Source organism: Megalops cyprinoides, chromosome 10, assembly GCF_013368585.1.
Source record: "Megalops cyprinoides isolate fMegCyp1 chromosome 10, fMegCyp1.pri, whole genome shotgun sequence".
NCBI lineage: Eukaryota > Metazoa > Chordata > Actinopteri > Elopiformes > Megalopidae > Megalops > Megalops cyprinoides.
Window position 1 is genome coordinate 34,338,442 of NC_050592.1, and position 27,880 is coordinate 34,366,321.

At 43.1% G+C, this 27,880-nt stretch overlaps 4 protein-coding genes across 13 annotated transcripts in view; 3 read left to right on the forward strand and 1 right to left on the reverse strand.

The window, feature by feature from the left end:
* Positions 1 to 3,709, forward strand: part of LOC118784508 (protein MTSS 1-like) — a 61,668-nt gene extending 57,959 nt beyond the window's left edge. For all 8 annotated transcript variants that reach the window (XM_036538760.1, XM_036538767.1, XM_036538765.1 and 5 more), the window contains one exon: positions 215 to 3,709. In XM_036538760.1, the coding sequence (XP_036394653.1) occupies positions 215 to 855 (641 nt within the window). In that variant the 3' untranslated portion in view covers positions 856 to 3,709. The remainder of the gene's footprint in view (positions 1 to 214) is intronic.
* A 73-nt stretch (positions 3,710 to 3,782) lies between these two features.
* On the reverse strand, positions 3,783 to 10,280 carry ndufb9 (NADH:ubiquinone oxidoreductase subunit B9). The gene is made up of 4 exons (XM_036538773.1): positions 10,132 to 10,280; positions 8,077 to 8,269; positions 4,226 to 4,339; positions 3,783 to 3,978 (listed from the first exon to the last, which is right to left on the reverse strand). The coding sequence occupies exons 1-4, from the start codon at positions 10,218 to 10,220 to the stop codon at positions 3,847 to 3,849; spliced, it is 528 nt and encodes a 175-aa protein (XP_036394666.1). The 5' UTR covers positions 10,221 to 10,280; the 3' UTR covers positions 3,783 to 3,846.
* Positions 10,281 to 11,541: 1,261 nt separating this feature from the next.
* On the forward strand, positions 11,542 to 16,829 carry LOC118784509 (E3 ubiquitin-protein ligase RNF139-like). Its single transcript, XM_036538769.1, has 2 exons — positions 11,542 to 11,825; positions 14,069 to 16,829. Exons 1-2 carry the CDS (start codon positions 11,663 to 11,665, stop codon positions 15,910 to 15,912), a joined length of 2,007 nt encoding a protein of 668 aa, XP_036394662.1. The 5' UTR covers positions 11,542 to 11,662; the 3' UTR covers positions 15,913 to 16,829.
* LOC118784510 (transmembrane protein 65-like) overlaps positions 11,757 to 27,880 on the forward strand; it is a 52,770-nt gene continuing 36,646 nt past the window's right edge. Inside the window, exons 1-2 of one of the 3 annotated variants that reach the window (XM_036538770.1) lie at positions 11,757 to 11,825; positions 19,649 to 19,962. In XM_036538770.1, the coding sequence (XP_036394663.1) occupies positions 11,785 to 11,825; positions 19,649 to 19,962 (355 nt within the window). In that variant the 5' untranslated portion in view covers positions 11,757 to 11,784. Of the gene's footprint in view, positions 11,826 to 18,331; positions 18,836 to 19,461; positions 19,535 to 19,648; positions 19,963 to 27,880 lie in introns of those variants that run through there. The other 2 variants (XM_036538771.1, XM_036538772.1) reach the window with 2 other exon arrangements.

Sequence of the window (27,880 nt, forward strand, 5' to 3'; positions counted from 1 at the left end):
GAAGCTGATGTCTTGATTCCTAAATAATGATAACAATAATGGGTTGTATTTATACAGCTCATATACATTCATGTACTTCAGACCTCTTTACAGTGCAGGGATGCCAATAGTGGTACAGTACATAGCAGCTGTACGTGTAGGCTCTGATAGACAGCCTGTTAGCGAGTTCACATAGACCTGCTTTCAGTGAAGTTCCAAATTCCCTGTCTTGCAGTGTCAGACTACGACTACTTCTCGGTCAGTGGGGACCAGGAAGTGGACCAGCAGGACTTTGACAAGTCCTCCACCATCCCACGCAACAGTGACATCAGCCAGTCCTACCGCAAGATGTTCCAGGCCAAGCGTCCAGCCTCCACGGCCGGCCTGCCGTCCAACGCAGGGCCTGTCATCGTCACCCCGGGCGTGGCCACCATCCGCCGCACGCCCTCCACCAAGCCCTCCGTGCGCCGGGCAGCCTCGGGTGGAGGGCCCATCCCCATCAAGACGCCCGTCATCCCGGTGAAGACACCCACGGTGCCCGACCCCCCCGGGGGCGCTGTTTTCGGGCTGGCAGGCACCGAGGAGCCCGAGGAGCCGATGAGTCCAGAGTCGCCCTCCGTGGGGGAGGAGGGTGAGCCGATGGCCCTCCTTCCGGCAGCATCCTGGAGCGGCCAGGCGTCCACCAACCCCCCCTTGCTGCCCACGCACCTGGGAGGCGGTGACTGCGATGCAGGCCCCCCCGAGGACCCCGAGGCCTTGCTGGAGGAGACGGACTCCCTCGATGCTCAAGGGGACGACATGCTCCTGGCCATCCGCCGGGGAGTCAAGCTGAAGAAGACCATGACCAACGACCGCTCTGCGCCCCGCATCGCATAAGAGCCGGGGGTGGTCGCAAAAGGCTCTCACTCGTGACAGTATTCACATCAGGCCGACAAGGCTGCATCCATTCCAATATTCAATTAGGGGGGATGGCCCCCCCAGTTTCTCTTTTTGTGTTTTTTTGTTTTGTTTTGTTTTTTGTTTTGTGAAGATGCAATGTTTAATCGAGAAGGGGGTGTGGTCAGTGAGAATATTTCTGAGAAGGGGGAAAAGTCGCAGCTGAGCCGACTGTGTTTGAAATGGTAAACAAAAGAGCCTTCGCTTCTTTTCTCGTTGTTGCCTCCCTGCGCTCTCTCTTCTCTGATTGTACTCTGAGGTGCCAAATGAAGCTGTTGAAGTGACTGAGATTTTCCTTATGCGACGGAGCTCTCTATGAACACTGTTTTTTTACAGTAGAACATACAATTTACAGAACATACAATAATTGCATTATGAACCCTTTTTTTCCATTTTTTTTTTTTACACCTTCACAGAACTACTCTACAAGTTAACTCATTAGCACGGTTGTTGCTCAGTATTAGAGTCGTAGTTGTCAAAGAGCAGACGCATTAACCGGTGTATGGTAAGCAATACTCTCATTACTACACTGTATATTCCAAATGTACAACTGTGCCGTGGCAATACCGTATGCTATTGTGAACACAAACTTTACAGGGGGTAGAAAAGCAAAGACCAGCCTGCTGGGAGAAAGGGTGCAAAGGGCTTATTAAGCAGACATGTTCAAAGGAAAAGGAGAGAGGCCATATTGGATTATGGCATTTTATTTTCTTAAGATGTAGTGAGGTTTGTGCTAATTACAGAGATCTGGTCCTGTACAGGTCAGGCAGATGTGCATTCGGGCATACCTCTGTTAACGTCCGCTCTTCTGGTGAAGTTATGTAACTTATGAGGCTAAAAGCAATTTAAAACTTAAATGAGCACATTTGTAAGCATTTATTTAATTGTGTTATTTGTTTTCTAAAACCCAGTCTGAATTGGATTTCAGTTAAAGCACTGATGTGGAGCGGTAGCCGGAACTTCCAATGAAACTGTACATACGAAATGGGGATAGAAACCCAGAGGGCTTAATTTATTCTCTTCAGCTTTCTATTTTTTTTACTTTTCAGGACAGAATTGATTATTTCACACATTTGCTGTCAGATTAGCAGATATATATATACCAGTTTTCCTGTTCATATTGAAAGTGGATAGCTGTGATTTCCAATTGAGTGGACTTAACTTTGAAAAGGTAGTGATACTTTTTGTCCACCAGGGGGCATCTGAGAGCTTTGGTGGTGACACCGGTTGCCAGGGTGAGTTTTGGATGGAATGAGCCAATTGGCCATCAGTTTTTTTTTCAGCTGCCTTTGCTCTGAAGGCCTGATGTGTTGTGTTTTCCAAATTTCTGAGCACCCACAGATCTCTGGAAGGGGAAGCTTTCAGAGCCTCCAATCTGATTATTCAAACTGGTCGCCTAATGCATCACATCACACACATTGTCCTTGACTCTGTCATCTTGGGAATGCATTTTTAGCACAATGCACAATAGAGGGTTTGGAGGGAAACATTTTAAAATCCTTAAGCATTTCAAATGTCATTACCCATGGGTGTCAGTTTGTTTTGAAAAGTGCTGGGGACAACGATGGGTCGACATGTTCACAGCTAACTAAAGGCTTTCAAAAAGTGGTGGGGATGAAATGGGCCACGACAAAAAGTGGTGGGGACATGTCCCCAGCATCCCCAGCCTAAATTACGCCTATGTCATTACCTCTACTTTATTTTAGCACATTTACTATTTAGCATTTTAGCTAAGTACTTTGAGGGGAATCCAGATTTGTTAATTGCAAGCTTAATGCCTTGTCCCCTTGTTCACTTTGACATCGGGCAGCAAAAAGTGTAAAGCTACCGCTCTGTTCAATGTGAATCTGTTGTCAATATGTATAAAGCAAGTATGTCGCATTGCTACCTTCAGAAATCATATTTTATACCAGTTTAAGGTATATTGGGCGCCCTCTCTGATCCCCAGTCTGAGACGATCCAAAGCCAGTGTATTTCTCATCTACTACATGCTTATGAAATTGTGAAATTAGCTATAGGTAGCTGATGCACAGTGCATATGACGCACCAAACCTATATGTGGTTATTGTCTCACTACAGAAATGTTTTGATATTGTATGTGCATAAATCTTCAGTTGTATTAATGCTGTACATCCCTTGCTGTTTAAACCACTTCAGAGCATATCTAGATTTTTTTTTTTTAAGTTGACAAATTTTATGTAATGATGTGTAAACCAATTAAGATAGTTTAAAAGTTTTGTGTTTTGCATATTGTAACAGCAGACTGTCAAACTATGGGTAATAGACACCACTTCTAATAATTTAGTTGCTAGTTTGTACTGAGCTGACCTCTTTCCCTGTGCGGTTCTCTATAGGCTGTTACTTGATCACTTTCTGTAATGTTTCCTTTTTTCTGTGTAATGACTGCTTCAGCCTATATTAAAGAGAAATTCTGCAAACACCTGTGTCCCCTTGCTACTGAAGAATTGAAATTTGAAATTTGATTTTTTTGGGAATTTTTTAAGATGGTATGTATATACTCTCTTCATGACTCAATGTCTGTATGTGTCACAAGCCATCAAAATCTGTCTTCTCTCTGGGCTTCTTTAACTGAACCAGCTTGGGGGGGGAGGATAAGGATAAGGATAAGGACATCTCCAACAGATTCAGATTTGTGAATGCACCACAGAGTTTGTGTCACAATTGCATCAGTAAAAGAAATTCCTTTGTCAATGCAGTAAAGTCATCCCTTGCACACTGGTTCAACCAATATTTCTAGCATTTCTAGTCAAATTGTACATACACCACTGCTTTGTGTTCAGAATCCTCTACTTTATTGTAAAGACAGGCAGTTGATTTCAAGAGGTGAATCAACATGCAGTTGAACAGGTATCAAGAACAGGAGGCACAAGAGCTGTTCCTGTGTATCCCAGCAGCCTTTGCCCAAGGGCTTCAGACAGGGCGCTCCCTGGGGCGGGTGACATACTGCCACCATAGGGGAGGAAGGTCTCCCTCCTTGCGGGCGGGGGGCAGGGCCTCGGACCTAGGCCCACCGGCTGGGGTCTCCTCCTCCAGCTGCTGCACCTGGAGGGTGAAGACAAAAGCCACGTGGATTAGCAGGGGTCTAATCTACACGCACTCTCAACAGCGGTTTTAAAGACCACATCTCCAAGGGTGAGGTGGAGGGAACCGAGAACAGTGAAGTTTAGACATCAAACTCGTGCAGATGATCAAACATGCGATGTAATATAAGGTATTAAAATGTTTGCAATGGGTTGCAACTACATCAGAAGAGGCGCTGAGGGGTTCTGCAAAGCCATTTGCGGGGTACCTCTCTGTCCCAGCTCTGCTCTCGGAGCTTCTTCCACTGTTCCCTCTTGGCAAAATAGTCTGGATACATGGCCTTCTCTGAGGGATGCCAATAATCCAAGCACCATTCAGGGACCTGAGGGGAGAGATACCCATTACATTACATAACATTCATTAGGCAGATGCTCTTATCCAGACTTCCAGCACAAAAGAATGGAAGTGTACCCATCCATGTTAAATGAGCAACAGTGTCAGACCAGGCTAACAACACTCCCAGACCAGTAAGTGTAAGCGTAACAAGTTGTTATTATTACTAGCATTTAGCAGACGCTCTTATCCAGAGTGATTTACACCAATTACAGTTTTTTTTGCAATGTTATCCATTTATACAGTTGGGTATTTACTGCGGCAATTGTGGGTTAAGTACCTTGCCCAAGAGTACAGCAGCAGTGCCCCAGTGGGGAATCGAACCGGCTCCTTAACGAAGTCCTGCTCCTTAACCACTGTGCTACAGTGCCATGTATAGTGCTACACTACACACTACACACACAAAACAGCCTAGAAAATACGTGAAGCCAAAGGCACACACTACCCTACATCACGGTCACTAGATCACAGAATCCAAAACACATTGCAATATTACGTGTAAATTAAACATTAAGTAATACTAGTAATACAAGTGGCAGGTGTTAGGGGGTGGGGACTAAGGTGGAATCGAGACACAGTCTGAAGATGTGGGTCTTCAGTCTGTATTGGAAGATGGCTAGTAATTCCACTGTCCTGACCCTCAAGGAAAATTTATTCCACTACTGGGGGAACAGTACAGACAAGAAACTGTGTCTGAGAGGAGCGACCCCATCGTGTTGCCCGAAGGTTGCAGAGCATACTGATCTAGGTGGTACAGGCTGTGTGCCTGCAGGCTTGGAGGCACGAATCACATCCCTACTGAAGAAAAGCAATCTGGAGCCATCTGCTGTCCGTAACTATCGACCAATATACACTCACTGAGCATTTTAACAGGAACACTATACTAATACTGGGTAGGGCCTCCCTTTGCCTCAATTCTTCATGGCATGGATTCCACAAGATGTTGGAAACATTCCTTTGAGATTCTGGTCCATGCTGACATGATTGCATTACGCAATTTCTGCAGATTTGTCAGCTGCACATTCATGCTGCGAACCTCCCATTCCACCACATCCCAAAGTTGTTCTATTAGATTCAGATCCAGTGACTGGGAAGAAGAGATGAAATGGTATGAAAATTTAATATCACGATTATAGTGAACAAAATTATCACGGTTATCAGTATTTTCGCGGTATTGTTAAAATGTGCTGGAAATGTTTGAAAAGTACTGATACACAAACTGAAATCATTTCACCAAGTTTTATATTGAAACCCACAAATAAAATTAGCAGCACTATGCACTTTTTGTTTGCATAAACATTAAAATGATTACATAAGGTATTGGCTATGTTGACATATGAAAACCATGCCAAATGTGCATTTGAGTATATGCAATGACCCCATTACATAAATACAAATCAGTCTTAAGTAGACAGCGATAGTAATTGCAATGAGCCCAACAATTGACATAAATACAGAGGAGTACAGTATTTCTCTTGCTGGAACACTTTTACAACCAATTTGACGACTGTTAAATGAACAAAATATGTTGGTTGGGTGACTAAACTACGTAACTTGTTATCGTGTGCAATGGGCGAATAGAGTCTGCAGACACACGCATAAACCAGCAGAACCGTGCAGGGGTGTAGTGCTATTTTAAGAAGTGCCGGAGCGCCTTGGGTGAGCAAGACGATGGGGGTCAAAGCCATTATTATTATTGTTGTTCTCATTATTAAGATTATTATTATTAAGATAATAATAATAATTATTATTATTATTATTATTATTATTACTATTATTATTATTATTATTATTATTAAGCCTATTACTGTTATTGTACCTAAATATCCACATCAAAGGAAGGCGATAGGCTAGCCTACATCTATTCTGTCCACTGAAATTAATTAATGTACAAGAATCTACTAGGACTTTTATAGATGACATTACTTTCTCAGGCTACAAAACACTCTAAAATGAAGTGCTTATACATGTTTTTAAATGCAAAAGTTAAGCCATTTGGTCCAACATTCCCATGCATGGCTCCAGTTGCTTAAATGAGCTTGTAAGGAAGACGAATTTCCGAGTGAGGACGCTAAGGATGCGTTATTCATCACAAATCTAGTGCAAAGGGAAGAGTCGAGTTTGCTTGTGCATGCTGTTTTCTAAAAATCTTGGTCTAATATAGGTTAGATTATAGGTTATAGATTTGTAGGTCATTTCAGAATATCATGATAATGCTGAATGCGTCTGGGAGACTGTTGCTAACTTTGGTTGATGCTGGACAGTGTTTAACGTGAGTTTTTCAAAGCGCGGTAATCAACCACGGTTTTAATAATAATTACAATTTGAAACGGCAATACTAACCATCGGGAATTTTACTGTGGTTTACCGTGAAACCAGTAACCGTTTCATTCCTACTGGGAAGGCCACTGAAGAACACTGAACTCACTGTCATGTTCATGAAACCAGTCTGAGACGACTTTTGCTTTGTGACATGGCGCATTATCATGCTGAAAGTAGCCAGTAGAAGATGGGTAAATTGTGGCCATGAAGGGATGCACATGGTCAGCAACAATACTCAAATAGGCTGTGGCATTCAAGCAATGATTGATTGGTATTAACAGGCGCAAAGTGTGCCAAGAAAACATTCCCCACACCATTACACCACCGCCACCAGCCTGGACTGTTGACACAAGGCAGGTTGGGTCCATGGATTCATGCTGCTGGTGCCAAATTCTGACCCTACCATCTGTGTGCCTCAGCAGAAATTGAGATTCATCAGACCAGGCTACATTCTTCCAGTCTTCAACTGTCCAGTTTTGGTGAGCCTGTGCCCACCGCAGCCTCAGCTTTCTGTTCTTGGCTGACAGAAGTGGAACCTGACGTGGTCTACTGCTGTTGTAGCCCATCCGCCTCAAGGTTTGACCTGCTGTGCATTCTGAGATGCTTTTCTGCTCACCACAATTGTACAGAGTGGTTATCTGAGTTACTATAGCCTTTCTGTCAGCTCGAACCAGTCTGGCCATTCTCCGTTGACCTCTCTCATCAACAAGGCGTTTCCATCCGCAGAACTGCCGCTCACTGGATGTTTTTTTGTTTTTGGCACCATTCTGAGTAAACTTTAAAGACCATGGACCAGTCACAGAAATACTCAAACCAGCCCATCTGGCACCAACAATCATGCCACGGTCGAAATCACATTTTTTCCCCCCCATTTTGATGGTTGATGTGAACATTAATTGAAGCACCTGACCCTGACATTGCACTGCTGCCACACGACTGGCTAATTAGATAATTACATGAATAAGTAGGTGTACAGGTGTTCCTAATAAAGTGCTCAGTGAATGTATCTCCTTCCTTTCTGTCTAATAAATAATGCAGCTGTGGAGACACTCGTCTAATTAGCTGCTTGATTGGTCTCTTACTAAATAGCGCTGCGGCCGAAACTTCCACGCCCAGCTAATTGTCAAAACAACAGCACTAAACAAACACGCAATGAACAAACTAATTTACAAAACGATGTAAAAGGCTGGCGAAGCACGAGATAACATTTTAAGTTGATACTCGCGTTAACACTAACTGGTTATCGAGAATGAAACTAACCTAATCTAGTGGAACACCGGATGCTCCTTCAACAAATGATGAAATACACAAACATAAGTGAACGTCGTTGTGGTCACATTTGCAGCGTTCTGTTTTCAATTGCATAAGAGTTCGCGCCAGCAGTGAAGAACCGCGCCCGCTCACCTTGTAGCTGTCATATCTCTCGTAGGAGGTCCCGCCAGGGGAATCTGGGAACAGGTAGACCTGCGGGTGCTGGTTAGCCCAGAACTCCTCTTCCCCCGCTTTGAGCATCATCGTGGCTTTAACCATGTCCTTCTCATTCTTATTGTCATCGAAGCGTGCCCTCAGCAAGCAGGCGTAGAACCGGTATTTATCCCTGAGGGTAAACAAACACGCCATCAGCTGCACTGTAATGCATGAACGTAATCAGCAACATGCGATAGAAGCGAGCTATTCTTACTGTTTATTACACTGATGACGGGAGCAGAGGCAAGGAATCAGAAAATCAACCCATAACAATGATCAGAATAATTTACCAGCAGTACACGTTAAAAGATGACGTTTGCTAGCTATACTGTAGTTAACTCGATATTACCAACATTGGTAATAAAATAGATATATAACATTTAACATGTTCACATATAACATTTAAATCGGTTATTTGCAAGCCATTAAACAATCTAGTACGTAGCTCCCTAGAGCAGTGGTGATCAACACTGGTCCTTGGATCTGGATTTGAGAAAGCTTAACTCGACTAGTGCGTCGCAATCCTGGAGTGTGTGTCGTTTCTTTTTTCTTCCAGCTCTATCCACAATATCTGGTAAAACGTAAAGGAAAGTTGTTTAAAAGATTTGGTTAAAACAGAGGACAGAGCTGGACTATGTTAATCTTAAATTATTCAAATTATTCCATTAGCCTAATTTTTCAAGACCCGTTGAATTTATCCCAACGAAGTATTTTAATTACATTACACTTTTGTCTGAATAGGCTACCCTTCTTTCTTACTACAATGTAGCCTTCATCAATAAAGTTTTCTGGTCAACTTCATAAAGGGGCTCGAGAAAATAGAAAACGCTTACAGAAACACTCTTGCTTGTAATCTTGTTAGAAGAACAAAGGTCCAGCAAACCTGGTCTGTAATAACGAGGTCTGAGCAGATACAGTACTAAGAGCAGGGTCGGCGCTATGGGGGTGCTTAGGGCTGCCCCCAGACGGACCTCAGTGCACCCTCAGTTGTCTCCTTATATCCCGACCTATATCTACATAGTATTCATTACGTTTTTTTTTTTTAGATCTGACATTTGCACAGTAATTCCTAGGTCCAGAGTTGAGAAACCCACCTTAGAGGACAGAAATTTAATTTTTCGTTTTGTACCTTTATTCTGTAAATCGACGTTTGAGACTTTTCTAACGTTGGGTTACTCTGTATTTAGCTTTTATATTTGCATTTCAAGATAAAATTAAAATTAGATTTAATGAATCACCTCAGCTCCCGTCCAAACAAAGCAGTTGAAACATTCAACAGAACGATCAGTCAATTGGGGTTCGGATTCATAAATTAAAGGCACAAAATGCTGATCTGTAGGTATGAATTACGAAAGGATACATGCATTTTTACAATGTGTGCTCTAAGGGGCTCCGTAATTAACGTCATGTTAGAGAACATTCAAGACATCACTTACCCAATTAAATAACTAATAGAACCAAAACAGCCTTGCTGTTTAGCTTGATTTCTTGTCGCAGATACAGTATGTTCATCAGCCGAAAACTATGGCTAGTTACCATACTATCCCAATTCCAGACGTTTTATCTACAAATTATCGACAAAATAATAATGTACAAGACTACTTAATTCGGATACATGGCTGCTCGGTTTCCCCAAAGCTACTGATCAGTTCGCTAGTAAGTTAGCCACACAAAAGCAATAAAATCAGATGATCTAAATCTATATTAGCAAACGACAACATTAGACGCTAGAACATTGTGACGACAATCAAAATAGCGGCTAGGCTAACTAACGTTAAATGCTCTTGTAGCAAGATTATCTTTGTGGCGGAATCTATCTGCAAAGTATTTATCTGGGAAATATCGATTGATTTCAAACATTCAGCCTGTAGTTTTGACCTACAGCTAGGCCCTTTTCGAAATGTTATGGTTAGCTGTTTTCATGCACAGCTTTTCCAAATCTGCTTGATCGTTTCTTAGAAGCTATTGCAATTATTAACCAGCTATTCTTACCTAAAAATACACCATGATTCCAGGTGTCTCAACGCTTTTTTATAAAGTCGAAGGACCTTTTGTTGATGGGTAAGATAGGCAGCTGCCATCTTCCACCCCGGATCTCCCCCTGACCAGGTTCACCTTCATATGACAGGAGTGCAGACCTGTGGGATACAGGAGTATTCTTCTTCTTCTGCGTATATTATAGTTGATTCTAACCAAATTACAGATGCATATTGCCACCTACTGGGCTGGAGTGGCAATCACAAACTCGTCAAATCCTGTCCCCAGCACAGAGGTTCCCCCTCACATTCGTTCTCACGTTTATCTACAGCCCCACCCACATCCAAATAACCCCAGTGCAGTGTCAATTTCATAATCCCAAGTGAGGAGACGTTCCTGGAGTTCAGTTGACCGATTAATATACTGCTCATACACACAAAAACATACTCTGCAGACACTGTACTGATGCAGTGATGTACTTTTTGGAGCGCAAGGTTATCCTCCTGGTATTTGGCACTCAGTTATTCACTTAGTGAGGTTCACTTATTGTTTTTACAGGTACTGATTCTTATTTACCTATTTTTACTCTACCACATTCACCCCTCCTGGAAAAACACATAAAATCAGGGAAAATTAATCCCTTATTTTAGTAAAGACTGGTTTTGATTCAATAAGGATTTTATAGTAAAAACTCTCACAAATGCTCAAGCAGCATGGTATGTTTTGAGGTTGACAGAGGAGTACAATACTTCATTAATCAAATTTATTTGATAAGAATCATGAGTAGTTGGGCTGACTAGTGCCAACAATGAGCCTGGACACAACCCAAACAGGTCTGGCCACCTTACCCCCCATAAAGCCAACACAAGCCCCATCAGCTCTGCTGTAAACAGAATTTTTATGCATTCTGACATCAAACACTGAGACATACACTGCTTCACCTACTTTATTTGATTACTAAAGAGCTTAGATCTCTATATAGGTAGAAAGGGGTCATATTTACTTAATATGTCATTGCCTGTATAGTCCCTCATATAAACAGAGCTGTCTTTGCATTACGTGTCTGAAAATCAGTGGAGACCCCCTAGAAAGTCAGAAGAGCTACCCGAGGTCCATAAACCTTCCCCTGCAAACCCTGGACTGGTGAAAATATGACCACTCAGCTATGATGCATACCAATCGGGCTCTGTTGGCTGTTATTTTCTGGTTGTCAACATACAGAATCACATACAAAACGTCTTTGAAATGTAATCAGTTATAATACAGGCAACATTATAACAATGATCTGACAACTTTCACAGCTTACCGAAAGACCCCGGCCCCCCGTTGCCATAACAACGAGCAGTCACGCTGAAGACGTCACGCACCAAAACACCTTAGCTACGTTTCACCGCGATAGTTAAATCAGAGGGATTACTTCCGCGTTCCGCGCATAGCAACAAGAGGGCAGTGAAGATGGTGAACTATAGCGATCCTGTAAAATAACATCTGGAAATTTTTATGAGGGTGTTATTCTCATACAGAATCCTCACGCAGATAACATCCTATGGCGTCCCATCACGGCCGAATCAGCCAGCAGGCCTTGGCCGTACTGGATGTGACGTTGCGAGTTCCATGTATTTTTATTATCGACGCCATTTTCAACTCTTACCGTGATCCTTGGTCCGGATGGGCCGGGGCCGCCGGAGGGAGTGTGATTCGAGTTTTGGGTAAGATCGTTAGTAGTACATTAGTCATCTGTTTTATTCAATACCGCATGAGTCACAAATGCCCCCGTCATGTGGGTGAACCGCAGCGACAGCTAGATACCAACTCGTCAGTTACTCAATGCAAATCCGATTTAATAATTGTGATTCAACAATGTCAGTATCATTCTTAGTTAGTTAGCTAGCTAGCTAGCTAGTCAGGGTGTTGTGTTGATTTACTCTCTTTTGATTTCGACATGGACAGCACCTAGAGAATAACTGAGCTCATCTTATGTTAACTTCCTGAAGATCTGTCACTGCTTTAAAAGTGACGCGCAAGGAATGTCATGATCGATTTATAGGGGAGGGCAAATCGTTTACTATTTTGTAACGTGGTGCTTGAAAACATGACTAAACAGCTTGTTAGCCAGCGAACTAACGCAAAGGAACGTGTGGGTTTAGTATTTTCTCTGTACTTGCAGCAAAAACATAACAGTAGTCAACTCCTAGATAACTTTAAAAACATTTGGTATCGATTGTTGACAGGTGAATCACCACGAATGACTCGTACGTTGCCCCCAGGCTTCCTTTTTTAATGTTTTAATGTTTCATTCATAAAACTTAATTTAAATAAAGCTAAACTTTCACGGTTAATCTCAACTCATATAAAGTAGGCAGAATTTTTTTTTTTTTTTTGGTCAGATTTATTTTTGTAACGGGGTACTTTGCATTAAATGACAGATCAATCCGTCAAGATAAATTAGCTTTTTCATGCTCAACATATCTTCATGTGTACTAGCTGGTACTATTCATACTTGGTTCTCCAGCAACCCTCTGATCAGCCATCAGTTCTAGAGAAGTTTTGTTTGTGTTCAGCACCGTTGGAATATCACTCACGGGGCTGTCTGTCTCTCTCTAAATAAATGTGTAGCCTACATTTAGCTGAAAAAGTGACACATTGTTTTACTGTTGTGTGGCAGATGAAGGAGAAACGCAGAGATTACAGGGTCCTGACAAAGATGCTGAGGGATCTAAACGTTGACACTTTTATGTGCAAATAACAGTAATTTATGTTGGGTGTCAAAAAATGGAATGCAGAGACATAAGTGAGAAATAACAGTTATTGTGCTTCTGAACAGCTCCTCGGTGAGTGAATAACTGCTACCTTCAGTGAAGTCGAAACACAGTTCTCTTGTTTGCTGTACTGTACACTGTTACTGTTCTGCCTAAAGCTATTTGAATGCTCAGTGAGACACAAATTCAGCACTACTTAGTAGCTTTATAGGCTACCTACTTGATTGCCATTTCAAGGGTCATATTTTGGCCTCTCTATGCATTCATTCCGTCATTCTTGACTCTTACCTGTGTTTTTGTCAGCCTTTCTACTCTGCTGGTTTATCAACCTCTGCTTACTGCAACTATTCATCATATCTCTTTGTCCAAGCTCTGTTTGTGTCGTTCTTTGATTCGTGTGATTTTTGTCTCTGTGCACATTGGTCATGTTCAGCCAATACAGAACCCAACAGCTCAGTCCCCTTCCACTAATTCCACGTTGACACTGACTTTTCATCAGCACTGTGTCCTTACTCTCTGCTGTTACTTTCCCTCTTCCTCTGTATTTTGAGTTATTTCTATCTTTCCTTCATTGTCTGAGGTCCTCATCAGTTTCTTCTCTCTCTTCACTCTTTCATTACTTGTTCCCGTGGATGTTTTGAACTCTTTTCTGACTTTGGTATACATATATCTTCTACATTTTTGTTACTCTGTAATGTCTCTCTGCCAGCCTTATTTAGGGCATTCAATTTTCTTGCCTCTTTTGTTTTTCTGTGAGAGTGGATGATTTTTTTAGCTTTAAAAGTAATGATTTTTTTGTTGCCAGAAGTTAATATTCTTAGATATTTTATGTGAAGTTTTACCTGTGTGTTTGTTTTATTTCCATTGTAACACATGCTGTAATGCAGTTGGGTATTACGGTTAATGCCTGATGTATTTTAAGCCTCTCTTATATGATGCAGCAATATTTTTTTTAAAGAGAATACTTTGTGTTGCGGTGGTGGCTGAGTGTAGTTTCCCTGACAACCATTTACTGGTATATGGCTATTTTGTTTGAAAGGTTGACAAGTTAAACCAACAGCCATTAATTTAAAAATCATATAATTTTGTTGTTTTTAATTAATCTGTCTATTAGTGCTTTAATGAACAGCTACTGTATGCTTGCAAAATATAAACAACATGTAAGTTTTTGTTTCTCCACTGCTTCCCCTCAGGTATTGTGGTATCCAGTGTGGTCCTGGTCTTGTCGCAAAAGGCCCTCTTTAGGTTCTGTATGCTGCTCTTTGCTGTGCTTCTGGGAGCAGTGGCCATCCTGCTCAACTACTATGCCACCTCACATATAGACTTCTACAGTGTGTACTACGCGGCAGCGCTTGGCTTCAAGCTTCTGCCTCGGAATGGACCTGCCCTGTGGTTGGGGATGGCCGCTGTCCAGCTGGTGCTCGGCGTCAGCTACGTGATGCTGCTCAATGTCCCGTCCACCTACGCGGCGCTAATCATCCTTGACGTCACCGTCCCCATCTGGGGGCTGATCTTGGAGCTGCCAGTGGACGTCCAGCAGAAGCTGGCCGTGGCCTCTGGCTTGGTGCTAACTGCCAGCACAGTTGTGCACCTGGCCCTACAGCTGAAGTGTCTCTACTACTCCTGCCGCTATGTCTACCTGCTAGTGCGGCACATGTACCGCATCTACGGCGTGCAGATGCTGGTGGAGGACACCTGGAAGAGGATCCGCTTTCCTGACGTGCTCCGCGTCTTCTGGCTGACCCGGGTGGTGGCTCAGGCCGTCATCCTGGTCTACGTGGTGAGGGCGGTCCGGAATGAGAGTGGAGACCAGGCCCACTTGACCTGGGACGTGCTGTGGGACCTGCTCAGCAACCTCATCATCAGCGGCTGCGATTCCACCCTGACCGTGCTGGGCATGAGTGCAGTCATCTCATCCATAGCGCACTACCTAGGGCTGGGCATCCTGGCTTTCATAGGCTCCACGGAGGAGGAGGACAAGAGGCTTGGCTTTGTGGCGCCGGTGCTGTTCTTCATTCTGGCTCTGCAGACCGGACTCAGCGGCCTGGACCCCGGGGAGAGACTGGTCCGGCTCTGCCGCAACATGTGCCTTCTGCTGACCGCCATCTTGCACTTCATCCACGGGATGACAGACCCAGTCCTCATGTCCCTGAGCGCATCCCAAGTCTCATCCTTCCGGCGACACTTCCCCGTCCTCATGGTGTCCCTCTGCCTTTTCGTGCTGCCCATTGCCCTGAGCTGCGCCCTCTGGCGCCACTACGCCCTCAACACCTGGCTATTCGCTGTCACGGCATTCTGTGTGGAGCTCTGCCTCAAGGTTGTCGTCTCACTCACTGTGTATGGGCTCTTCATGGTGGACGGCCTCCACAGTGTCCTATGGGAAGGGCTGGATGACTATGTGTACTATGTGCGCTCCGCTGGGAACATCATTGAGTTTGTCTTCGGGGTGATCATGTTTGGGAACGGGGCGTACACCATGATGTTCGAGTCTGGAAGTAAGATCCGGGCCTGCATGATGTGCCTCCATGCTTACTTTAACATCTACCTGCAGGCCAAGAATGGCTGGAAGACCTTCATCAACCGTAGGACCGCAGTGAAGAAAATCAACTCCCTCCCGGAGGTGACGGGCAACCAGCTACGGGACATCGGGGATGTCTGCGCCATCTGCTACCAGGAGTTTGCCTCCTCCGCACGCGTCACACCTTGCCACCACTACTTCCACGCCCTTTGCCTGCGCAAGTGGCTGTACATACAGGACACCTGCCCCATGTGCCACCAGCGGGTCAACATCGAGGACGAGTCCCAGGACAGTGCCCCCTTCTCCAACAACAATGGTTACGCCGCCCCTGATGGAAATGCGAACGAGGTTGCCGCAGTGGGGGGGGCAGAAGCTGCTGTCGCCGGTGGAGGCCCAGAGCCTGAGAATGAGCTGCTGGAGGACAACGACAGTATTGAGGACGAGTGGGGGAACCAGAACAGCGGGACACCCATTGAGGAGGGCTACATCAATGATGATACAGACTCCAGCGGGGAATGATCAGCATACATTTAAGTTTATTACCACACAACATCAGGGATGTTTTTTTTGCTGTATTTCTTTTTATTTTGTTTCTGTTTTTAAAGGGCTTACCTGACAGCATGTGTACCGCTGTGTGCCTAGAGGAGGAGGTCAGGGAGTCAAGTGAACCGAACACATTCCTTTCCCAGGGATGGCATCTGTTTCCGTGATTCGCTGAGTGAATGCATGACTGAAAATACGTTTGTAGGCGACCGTAGAACAATTATGAACTGTTGACTGGTCTTTATGTTGTTTTCCTCAAAAAATTCATGTGGACCGTGAAGCTCTGAAACCTTAATTTATTTTGTCTTGAGTGAAGGGTTATGGTAATATATTCAGAGGAAGCGAAGCACTAAATTAAAACATCTGATTAAATTTGCACAAAATAATCCTCTTGAACTTGACCAGGCAAAGAGCACTCTGAACCAGACAAAAAGATTTAAATTTTATGTGACATGCTACTGTAAATGCATATATACCTCTATCGTTGTTACTGGTCTCATGTGCGACCTTATTACAATTGTGTACATTATTGTACATGCAATAAAACAGACTATTTAAACAACAGTTGTACTGAAATGACTTGAGGAAAGTGCTGCCTATCAGGGGATGTTACAGGTAAATTAAAAATGAAGCCATGACAAGGTATCATGTTACATGTGCACATTACCAAATATGGTGTGGGCTTTAGTCACCTTGGATTTTCAGTGTGAAAGGTCAATAGCTTTTGCTGTTTCTAATGCTTGATAACTTTTAATTGATGGATGGTGTATTTATACCACCTGCTGAAGTCATGAGCCATATGTCTAAAGACAGACACACAGACTGCATGATAAAGCCTAATATCCCAGTAAAAGATTGAATTATTCTTTTGCTTAAAATGGTCAGACATTAAACCCCACTTTTGAAATAAAGAAACAGTAATGATAATCGTTGGGATATTCTTATTGGGAATGAAAAGTGATTATTCTGTGGAATATCGGACTTGGAAGTTTAGGACATTAATAACAGACTTCAATTACTGTATATGCTTTTAATAAAGGCTTTTAATAAAGGGTTAAACTTTGTGTTTGCCCTTTGGATTTAGTTTTTTAATAAAATAATCTCAAGTTGTGTCATTATTTTACTTTTTTTTCTTAGCATGTCGGGGCTATATCTTGTGATTGCTGCAATTTGATTGCTTCCAGAAGATGCCCTTACCTGAAATTGCAAAAACTGCAGTTTCAAAAGGAAACCTTTGCAGCACAGAATTTCTCTGAAGCAAACTTTCTACTGTGGAGAAGATACTGTCAGAGCAGTGTCAGCAGATATCTGTTTAACCTGCTGTTAATGATGGTTGCAGCAGGGAATGTCTGATAATGTTCTCCATGGCCGTAAATTCCCCTGACCTTAAAAGACCTGTCAGAAGTTCTGAGCTACATAATGTAAATATAATCAAGAAGATTAGAAGTCATTATTTACTTCCTTAGTTCACTGAATTCTGTGTGGTGCTCGCATGCTTGTTAGGATTAAAACTATGCTTGCAAAGGATGTTGCTTAATGGCAACACAAATTGCAAATATTGGGCTGTGTTTGAAACTCACCAACATTTTTGAAGATAGAATGTGAGCTGAAGCTGAAAGCTGTCAGTTCTTGGGGAAGCTCTCTCTAGAGAAAGTTTTTTTTTTTGTCTGGAAAAAAATATATGGCCAAGAAAGATTTTTGCTAAATAAATCTATTTCTGAGAACCTCCTTACTGCTGACGTTCAATCTCTTTAGATAAAACATTTTGAAAATAATGGCAAAAAAATACTTTTTTGGAGTAATGCATCTGCAATATGTGGCACTTGCAATTTTCACATCTTTGCAGGTATTTGGTTCATATGAAACATACCAGAAGACTTAATCTGGAAGACAGTTTCCTCTTGTAAACATCACGGGCAATGATATGTAAAGTAAATTATTATGTGAAATTTTAAGTAAATTTCCTTGTCCATTTCCATTGAGGAATTTTGTCAAAGACAGGATCCTTAAAAAACTTGGGATTGCTTCTCTTCAGTCCTTATACATGGACGTATTATTGCGTTTTGTTAGAATCCACCCGTCGTTGTGAAAGATCACTTTTTACCACAAGGTGGCATTTTACATATTTTCTGCAGACTCTTTGTAACTTATAAGCGTTCATTTAAATAAAAGAAGAATTAGTGATCACAGATGGAATGTATTTGAATTAAGTGGATTATACAGATGTTACCTATTTGTACCTTAACATTTGTAATCTTCACTGGCCCGAGGTTTCATTTTCCACCCGTTAAAATCAGTGTACTTTGCCGAAAGGTATGATAAAAACTACAACTCCCAGGACACAAGTAGCGGAAATATGTTCGGTTCGTTGCATTTTCGGGAATGTAGTGTATATGAGACGTTTACTGGGCTAATTCCAGTGTCACATAACGATTTAGAAATACATCTCCCATTATGACTTCAGTTTTCAAGGGCGTGTTAGAGTGTCCTATGTTGTCACGCAAATAATAAGGGTTACGGGGACCGTTTTGGCGAGGATTCTCACCTGCTCATATATATATGATCGTGCCGCTGGCCAGAGTAAACCGCGAGGCAAGACGCCGTTATAGGTTGCTACGTCAAAAAGCAAGAGATTCGAACAGACTGTAATTGCCGGCGAATGTGTCATAACATATCACGGGGATAGCAGCAGAACCAGCGAGTACAAAGTGCCGCTGGTGTGTTCATCATGAGAGATGTTTCCATCTGACTCGTTTTTACCTCCGCTGCAATTCCCTTGGAGGAACGATAATTTACGGGGTTTAAGAAATGAGCAGATGCAGCATGGCTGCAGTATTTCAACTCTGAAATAAAACCGATCCTTTTTAACTGGACGGCGGGGGATCTGTGTGTCACTGAGGTACAATGCCAGATTTGTGTTTGAAATTGTTTGCTTTGACAGAAGGTGCCTTACTTTGTTGCTCAAAATTGCTATGCATCTAGCTATGCTCTAGTTGTATGCAATACAACTATGCCACGCTTAGCGACAGCTCCTAGAATGTTAGGTTAGCTAGGTTGATAACATCATGGATGATGGATAATTATATCCATGATCCATGATATCCAAAAATATCTGCTCGCCAGCCACTAGCCAATATACTGTCATCTATGTTATATATTAACTACCTAACGGTGTTAAGTATGAGAAGGTTACTAGTCCTAGCCTACTGCTGTTATATTCCTGAGTTAACTTAGACCTAGGTAGATGCTAGAATAGGGGGTTAGACAGCTAACCATAACTTGGTAAAGTCTAGATAGTTTGTGGTAGCGAGTTAGTCTGTCAAAGAGCTACAAGGTACTCATCATGGCAGAACCACTGAAATCCATTCTGTTTCGCTAACGAGCTCGTTAGCAAACTAGCAGTCTGTTTCAAGGGTGTCAGTTGGTAAACGGATTGTGAAACTAGCTAGCTGGACAATGATAACGTCTCATCATTTTTTGCTGCAGCGTTAGCTAGCTAGTTAGCGAACTAAATTTGTTAGTCTAGCCAACCAATTCGTGTGACAGCACAGGATGCACGATAAAGTATTTACTTATGAGATCGCTTGTTACTTGCTAGGTACGGTCTCACGTGAACATGTATTTTTGCTTAACGTTATATAATAAATTAGAAGCTAGCCAGCTTGCTTCCTATTGGACGTCTTTTTAGTAACTCATTCTTTTTTTATTACAGATTCCCTACGTCAACTTTTTCTCCTACCGATCAGATGCTGCCCTGCTTGCAAAAAGCTCTACGGCCCATCCTTTTTAGAAGGCCGGGACTTGTGTTGGGAAGGGCCCGCAGGAACAGCCCACCCACTGTCCGCAAGCCTCTGTCGATGATGCTCGTACAGAGCTGCGACTTGGGCACGCACCCCCACAAGGAACCGATGGAGCCCCTGAACTCGCCCCGAGGGGCCAGAGAGTTCATTTACAGCCTTCACCCCACCGAAAGAACGTGCTTACTTCGAGAGCTCCACCGGTTCGAATCCATAGCCATAGCGCAAGGTAAGAGCTACTCAGCTACGGCGTAGCTGCTTATCAATGTTCTTAGACGATGCGCGCGGTCGTGCGGGTGGTTGATTAGATCTATGCCAAAGGTGATTGGCTCATTTGTGCTATTTATGTGATGCCGACATGCAAGCGGCAGCCCTCTCAATAAAGCACAATTTATATCTGAAAAGGCAATTGCTGTTAATCTGAAATTGTGCGTTTTTAAAATATGCATCTTTCAAGGGGGTGATATGATTCTGATCTCTCCGCCCCTTCCGCAAATCAAACGAAAAATTTATAGGAAATATTTATGCATTGGATCTGCTGTCTGCGAAATTCATTTCACTTGAACAGAGGCAAAGTTTTGTAGGAGACTCTGTTCAGGGATTATTTTGATTGCTGGGACATTGAAGTATGGCTGACCTCCCATCCCTGTGTTTAATCAAAAAGCACCCGGAGGTCACCAGTTCAGCTGCTGAAATGAGCACATTTTAGAATCACTAAAATGCTGCTAATGTACAACACTGGCAGGGAGAGAAATTGCATCAGAGGAATTTGGAACTGGGTTTCAAACCCTAACCCAATTAAGGTCAGTCTGATACCTACAGCCGAGTGTCCACTGACCCGTGTCAGATGAATGTGCTCTGACATGATCCAATATGGCGTGAGCACTTCATTATTCATTTTTGCTTCACAGACCCCTGGTGCAGAATGACTCACAAAACCTACTTTGAAAAATAAATAAAAATGTTATCTGTTTCGGCTGGGTATTTAGTGAATAAGCTGTGTGTTTACTGATCTGATTCAGAGAAGCATCTTGCTTGCGGCTATAAAGACATTGCCACACCCATAATCCAAACCTGCAGTATTTCTGTAATAGGCCCAGTGACTGAATCGCAGCACCACACTGGCACCCCAGCTGGCTGTGTTCAGCATTTCAGGTATCGCCTGCCCACGTTTGTGTTAGGTTTCATTACAGGTCAGTGAGAGAGATCTTACCTTACCTTTCTTACCAGCCTATAATGGAAGGGAACATCATGATGTTTCTGTTTTGTTGCTGTTCCTCCAAATCAGAAATAACCAAATTGCAAGCATCAGGATTTCTTCATCCCTCAACTGCAGATTTAGATAAAGCCAAGAGTGTTCCAGGATGACCAACACACAAGCAATACATGAGATTTAATCTGAAATGCAGACTGCCTTATTGAGTTTCATTAGAACTACAGACCTGCAGCTAATGCACATCAGTGGCAACCAGCCTATGCTAGAAATTAAGATGGGAGAGATGGGTCCTGACCCAGACTGCGGCACACCTGGACGTAATGTGAATATGAGGAAATCCACCCTCTCTGGTACAGCTGTGCAGCCGGACCTGGGCTGGTATCATTAACTACCAGGTTAGCCAGGCAGATGAGAGGCACTGAAACCTTCACATCACACCTTATATTTGCACGATTACAATACTTTTGTCCAGGGGAATGTTTTTAGATTTTGATACTTTGATTCAAGTTGTGTTTTTATATAATGCTAGTATATAGGTTGATGTGTTTTTGTTGTTGTTGAATCAAGTTAGATCAAATGTGTACAGCATGCTGTCCAATAATTTCAATGGTGTTTTTAAATAAAAAAAATAAGATACTTCTCCAAATACGTTATGTTTTGGCAGTGTTTTTTATGTTACGTTTAAGCTTCTCTTATCTAATCATTTTTGTCACCATGTTATGCTATGAAAATATTTAAACAAATGGGTTTTGATAGCTCTTGTCTAGTGTTTGATTGCTTTCATCAAAGGGCTGAATGAGGCTGCAGGAAATTACACAGTGAGAGGAAGACATGATGACTGGGGTTATGTCACAAGGTTAAAACACCCAGCCAAATGATGTGAAAACTCAATTTGCGGAAGTTCCCCATGTTACATGTAGCAGAACAGCATTTGTTTTCTTTGTGCTAAATAGAGGCATCTAAAATGTTTTGTGAGAACTGTTTTTTTAACATTTGGTTGCTGTACTTTTACAGTTTACTTTGTGCTACTTGGAGCTGAACCAAATATCGCTGCAGAATATAATTTTTGGTCTGTGTAAGGGGAACACTGAAACAGAATTAGGTCATTCCATGTAAAACTGACCACCTGTGGACCTCATGGTTTCTTTTCTCTAAAATGTCCAGAACAACCTGGTGTAGTTTCACCAGCCAGCCTGTGCAGAAGCCCTTTTGTCAGCCACTCTGTGGTTGAGGTAACAACAGAGCCCCTTGAAGTCCTTCTTCCCAGCTGTAATACAGTCTCGCTCTAGTCTGTCAGGGTGTGTCCAGAGTTCAGTCGACCAAGTGTAAGGTTGAGAAGTGCATTGTGGGATGAAAAATTGAGCATATCACAGCGACTCAGTAATGAGCTACTTAGGGAGGCCATCCCACTCTGTCTGCTACTACCCTGCTGCATGCATTTGCTTTCCAGTCTTTTACCTCCATGGTGCAACTGTGTGAGCAGGTTGGGAATGACAGCATCCATCCCTGTTCCAAAGGCCCCTGGCTACAGAGCTTTTAGATGTCATTTAGATGCCTCTGCTGAGTTGATCCTCTTATCCGTTTCCCCTCTGAAAGAGTGCACTCGGGGGAATTTGTGTTTATATAGGACATCGAGGAACTGTAATTAGTTCCCACCCTGGCATGATTCAGGAAGATGAGAGGTATTGAGGAGGTGTGTTTTACCCATGAATAGTGCTTGAGTTTCATTTCTTGCTTCCGCAAGAATGGCATTGCACTGTCATCTAGTAGTTTTTTCAGAGGTGGGTGTTCTGATCAATATATGGATTATTTATTGTCTGCGCAGCTATAGAACTGAAAGGCTTCCCAAGACAGTGGATTTCATCAAGGGGAAAATGCCATTATGCACCAAGCTGTCAGTGAGCACAAAACTCTCATTGAGCGGAGTGAAATCCCATCCAGCTAAGTAGAGCCACACATCGGGTGAAATGGCGAGAGGAAAAGGCTCTTATCAAAGTGCCAGTGCAGTGAGTGCATTGTTGAAGAGCTGCCCTTTGTCTGCGTGGTGTGGCATGCGATACTCACACAATAGACGAGGTTACACTCAGTACACAGGCTTGCCAGGCTTCAGGCTTTTTCCCCTGTTTTGACAGGTGAAATTGGTTATTCTGAGCATGTATTTTCAGCTTTGTAACCATGCTAATGTTACATATGAAGTCAAAGAGCCGGATCCTGATGAAAAATGTACAGCGACATTGGGGGACAAAACTTTGTGCCAGATTTATTGATTTGAATGAAAAGGTGTTCTCCTGATACAAAAAATGAAACTACATAGTGTCCTTGTGTGTTGTGATGTCCCAGGAGTGCACATGCATTTTAATCACACATGTGGAGTCTCGCTCTGGTTAACTTGCCTTGAGGTCAATGACAGCACCTGTGATCCAAACTGCGCTCATCACTGAGTGACATGACCCCAGTCCTGCCTTGTTCCAGGCAGGCTGAATGACCTCGTCACTCAGATGGATGTGACAAACAGGATCATATTCACAGTTTTTCTAGAAACATCCTCAGTGGGAGGAGCAGAGTGCATACAGCCACACCTTAATCCCAGAGTGAAACTTTAATTGAGATCTGGCTTTGCTGATAATAATGCAGTAGTTATATCCTGTTCACTCATGCTATGCGTAAATGTCATAAACATATCAGTAAGTACAGAGCATCTGATTTACTGCTTACTTCCCATGGCTTTCCTGTGACCCTGTGACTTTTATCTAAAACCATCTGTGCTACCCATAGCCTTAATCATGTACTAAGCATGATCTAAACTTGAGTGTTTCTGGAATGTTTTTGGAGCGTGATAGCAACAATTTAACCAACCAGCAAAGCAACCATGTGGGGGGTGGAGATAGGGCAACAGTGAGGAGCTCAGGATTATATCATATTAGCAGGGGAAGTAATGCATCCAGTTATTATGATGTGTCACCTTGGCTGCTGCTAGCTGAAACAGTACAGCAGACTGGGAATCGATCAGACTCTCACTGCTTGGGGTGTCTTAAAAGCCCAGGAAATGAAAGAAGATGGAGTTTGGACATAAAGAAAGTTCTGTTGGTGTTCCCCAACACTGAACATCACTTAAAGCTTGGTTTGTTCTCCTCCCGCGCCTGCACCGAGCCCCCGGAACCCGGTGCTGTCAGATCCGCACTGTGCTTGATCAGTGCAGGCGGAGAGGAGCTGCTCTCGGCATGAATAACACTGCACAATTCTGTCTCCTTGTTTTCCACTGTCAGGGTTTTATTGAAAAATAATGTACCCTTCTTTCGTCTCTCCCTTCTTTGCACCCAATACCATGTTAATTAACTCTGTATTTCCAAGTTCCCCTTGTGCACGCATAAAAATTGCAATGCAGTAACCTGAAGCCGTAGACTGAAAGTGGCCTGGTGGCCACTGCCTCTTTTAGGCCAAGTTCACACTACACGATTTTACCCCTGATTTTCCACTCGCTGACAGTTTTTGGAGATCGCCAAGAAAAGCCCCAGATCAGAGGCAAATCGGCGTTCACTCGGGGCTCGCAAATCGGCTCTCGATCGCTATGTGTGAATTGTTCAAAGACACCATCCGAGAGACTCGCCGATGCCTTGCAGACGCCTGACAGATATGTAGCAGGCTAAATATCTGGCGCTGTCGGGGAGTCCAAATCCTGTAGTGTGAAAAGTGTTGTGACCCGGTTGTGACTGGCAGTGAGTGCAATGACGAGCTACAGCCAATGAGAGCGCAATACATGGAGTGAGGGGAAACCCAGAGGAGGAGTTGTACAACATCAACAAGCATGGCTTCAACAAAAGTTCTGCGATCTGCTTGGACCCAAGAAATGGAGGAAAATTTGGTTGAACTTTGACAGGAGCACCAATGCCTTTTTGATGTTTCCAAAAAATAATACATTTCTGCAGTACTCTGAATATGAATTCACGACTTAAGACTGTGAGTCTTACATTACAATTTAATTACATAAACAATATCAATAATAGCAGTACCCCGTCAAAATATAAATATTGTGAGATGATATTTTGGCCATATTGCTTAAAGATCATATTATCTTTGTGTACAGTAGCCATTTTTGGAAGAAAAAAATCCCTGTCTCGCACATGGTATTGTGTCACTTCCCGCATGTGTGTTTTCGTGACAAAATGTAGTTTGGAGACCAGACAGACTTGTCGGAGATTCCTCCTGGTGAAAGATCTTGTAATGTGCGACCTCCCTCTCGCTGATCAGTCATGTAGTGTGCAAACCACAACGACTTCAAGATTCCCGATTACAAGACAGCAAGTTGTGTAGTGTGAACAGTACAGCGATCATGTAGTGTGAACCTGGCCTTAGCGGTTAGCTAGCTGTGACTAAGCTTCACACATATTTTAGGTGTTATTATTAATTGTCAGAAGGTTTGTCAAGGTTTGTCACCATTGTCATGCTGTTTCGCATCAGTCATATCTTTTCCGTTGACTCTTTTCAGTTCTATTGCATAATTACCCTGACAGGCTCCTCCCTCCACAAGCACAGTAATTTAATTCAATCAATGGAGGCTGATGCTGATGTTTGATTGCTAAAGGGGGAGTTGAGGCCTTCCCACTAACCCGTTGCCCCAACGATTATCATTGGAGTCACACATGTTCAAGTACTGGGGTGCAATGAGAGCACATGGGAGCCGCCTTCCTGTGTATGGGTTTAGAACCCCTGCTACTGCAGTACAGCAGGGGTGTTTCAGTTCTGCTCTTTCATTTCCATTCTGTTACATCGGTGCTTGTTCTCACCTGTCATAAGGGATCAGAACATCACTGGACAGACTTACCGGATGCTTTTACCAGCTCAGATTTAACTGCAGGGAACCAGACACTCAGTAGCTTTGACTGGAAGCCCCATAGGACCCTCATGTCATCAGACTCAGGGCAGTTTAATATAGGTCTGTTACCACAGTGATTTGCCATGAGGATTATAGAATTGAGGTGAAGGGTTCATGTTTTAGAAGAAATCAGGGCTGAATGACAGAAGGAAATAAACTGAACAACATGCTTTAACATATTTTCAAATTGTTTCCCAAGGGAATCCCTGTGTGGAATCCAGCAGGTGTCTAATTGGAGCCCTTATGGTGTGCGCAGAGTCCCACCAACAGGAGCATGCAGCTGCTGCAGTCCCAAGAGGCCTCTGGTGTCAAGGTCTGGCCCTCAGTGAGCGACAGTGGAGGAGACGCCCTGCCGTCCATGTTCCCACAGCGACAAGTCTTTCCACAGGAAAAGCTTGTCACCTTCACGCCAAAGTCCTCCAAGGGCTCAGGTTACGCAAAGCATGCTGGGAAGGCACATGGGCTGTTACCCTTGATAGCCATGGTGCTGCTGCGCTGGTGTGGGGAAGGTTTTAACGACCTTGGTGTGCATCCACTCCCGGCATGGCCTGGGGGCACTAAATTATGCCAGGGTGCCATTAGCTCTCATTAGCCTACTGTCACTGCCAGCAAAGAAAGAACAATCCCCCACCCCCCCCCCGACTTCTGTGGTGTTGTCAGTTCTGTTAATAGCTGACAAGATTTAACGGGGGTTTCACAGTTATTGTCAGTATTTATATACCACAAATTCTTTTCCCGTATTTTTTGCACTCACATTTCTGTGGCATAGAATTATGTTTTGTTTTGGATAACATTTTAGCTTTACAGTATATTCATAGCTGATGTAGTCCATTTAGTCTCTATGTGAGAAACAGATTACATTACATTTACATTATTGGCATTTATCCAGAGCTACTTACATTAGTTACACATTTTTTACAATGTTATCCATTTATACAGCTGGATATTTACTGAGGCAATTGTGGGTTAAGTACCTTGCCCAAGGGTACAGCAGCAGTGCCCCAGCAGGGAATTGAACTGGCAACCTTTCGGTGACAAGTCCTGCTCCTTATCCACTATGCTATGCAGCCTCCCCTCATATTAGTCCAAAGCACCAGTTTTATCATAACTGATGTGCCTCACAATCCAAATCTCCCCCCTGTGGTGTTTAAGGTTAGTTTAGTACAATAAAACGTAATGCGAACACATTGGATTTTCATTAGGAACTTTCAAGAGAGATATTCAGTCACAGGCTTTCAGAGCTGTGTGAAACAAGTACAGCCCAGCTCCCTAGCTACTAAGAGGCCATCATGAGCAGCACTCAGCCAGCATTATTAGACTGCCCTGTATTATGGGGTTGCAATTTTTTGATTCCCATACCAGCCCCTGCCCATAGCATGCTAAACCCTACCCATAGCCATCCATTCAGCTACCTGACACCATGTTCCTGTGGTGTTTCTCCACTCCCTTTTTTCTGTGGTTTAGAAGTCATTGCCTCTGGGCTTTGTGGTTTCTCAGTTTCCTTGAAAAACATTCCCTTAGACAATGTGGTTGTGAGAAATGCATTATGACAAGTACATTTTGATTGATTGATTGAGAGGCTAGTAGCCCATTCTCCACTGAAAAAAATATCTGAAGTACTCAGTGGCATTGGGAGTGTCCACATTCAGTACAACAGCAGAGTATGTGGATATCATGAGTACTTTTGTGCCTCTTTGAGCTCCTTTACTGAATGTGTTGTTTTCTCAATAAATATCACAGACAATTATCAGCTGTTTACCATAGGAGTTACGCTCGCTACAAGGCTAAAGTGGAAGCTATAGATATAGATATTGAATTTGAAAAAGCTATGGGTTGTAAAAAGAAGAGCAGAAGAATAGGAATATTCACACACTATGATGTTGTAAGTACATGGGCCATGTGCCTATGTGTAGTTTATGGACTTTTATACCAGCAGGTCCTCTGGGACCCAATGGGTTTACTCTTATAGAGATACGGGTGTGCACTCATTTAGAATCCTCATTTCTTGGAGGGAAATCCTGGCCTACATTTCTACTTTTATTATTAATTACTTCATCG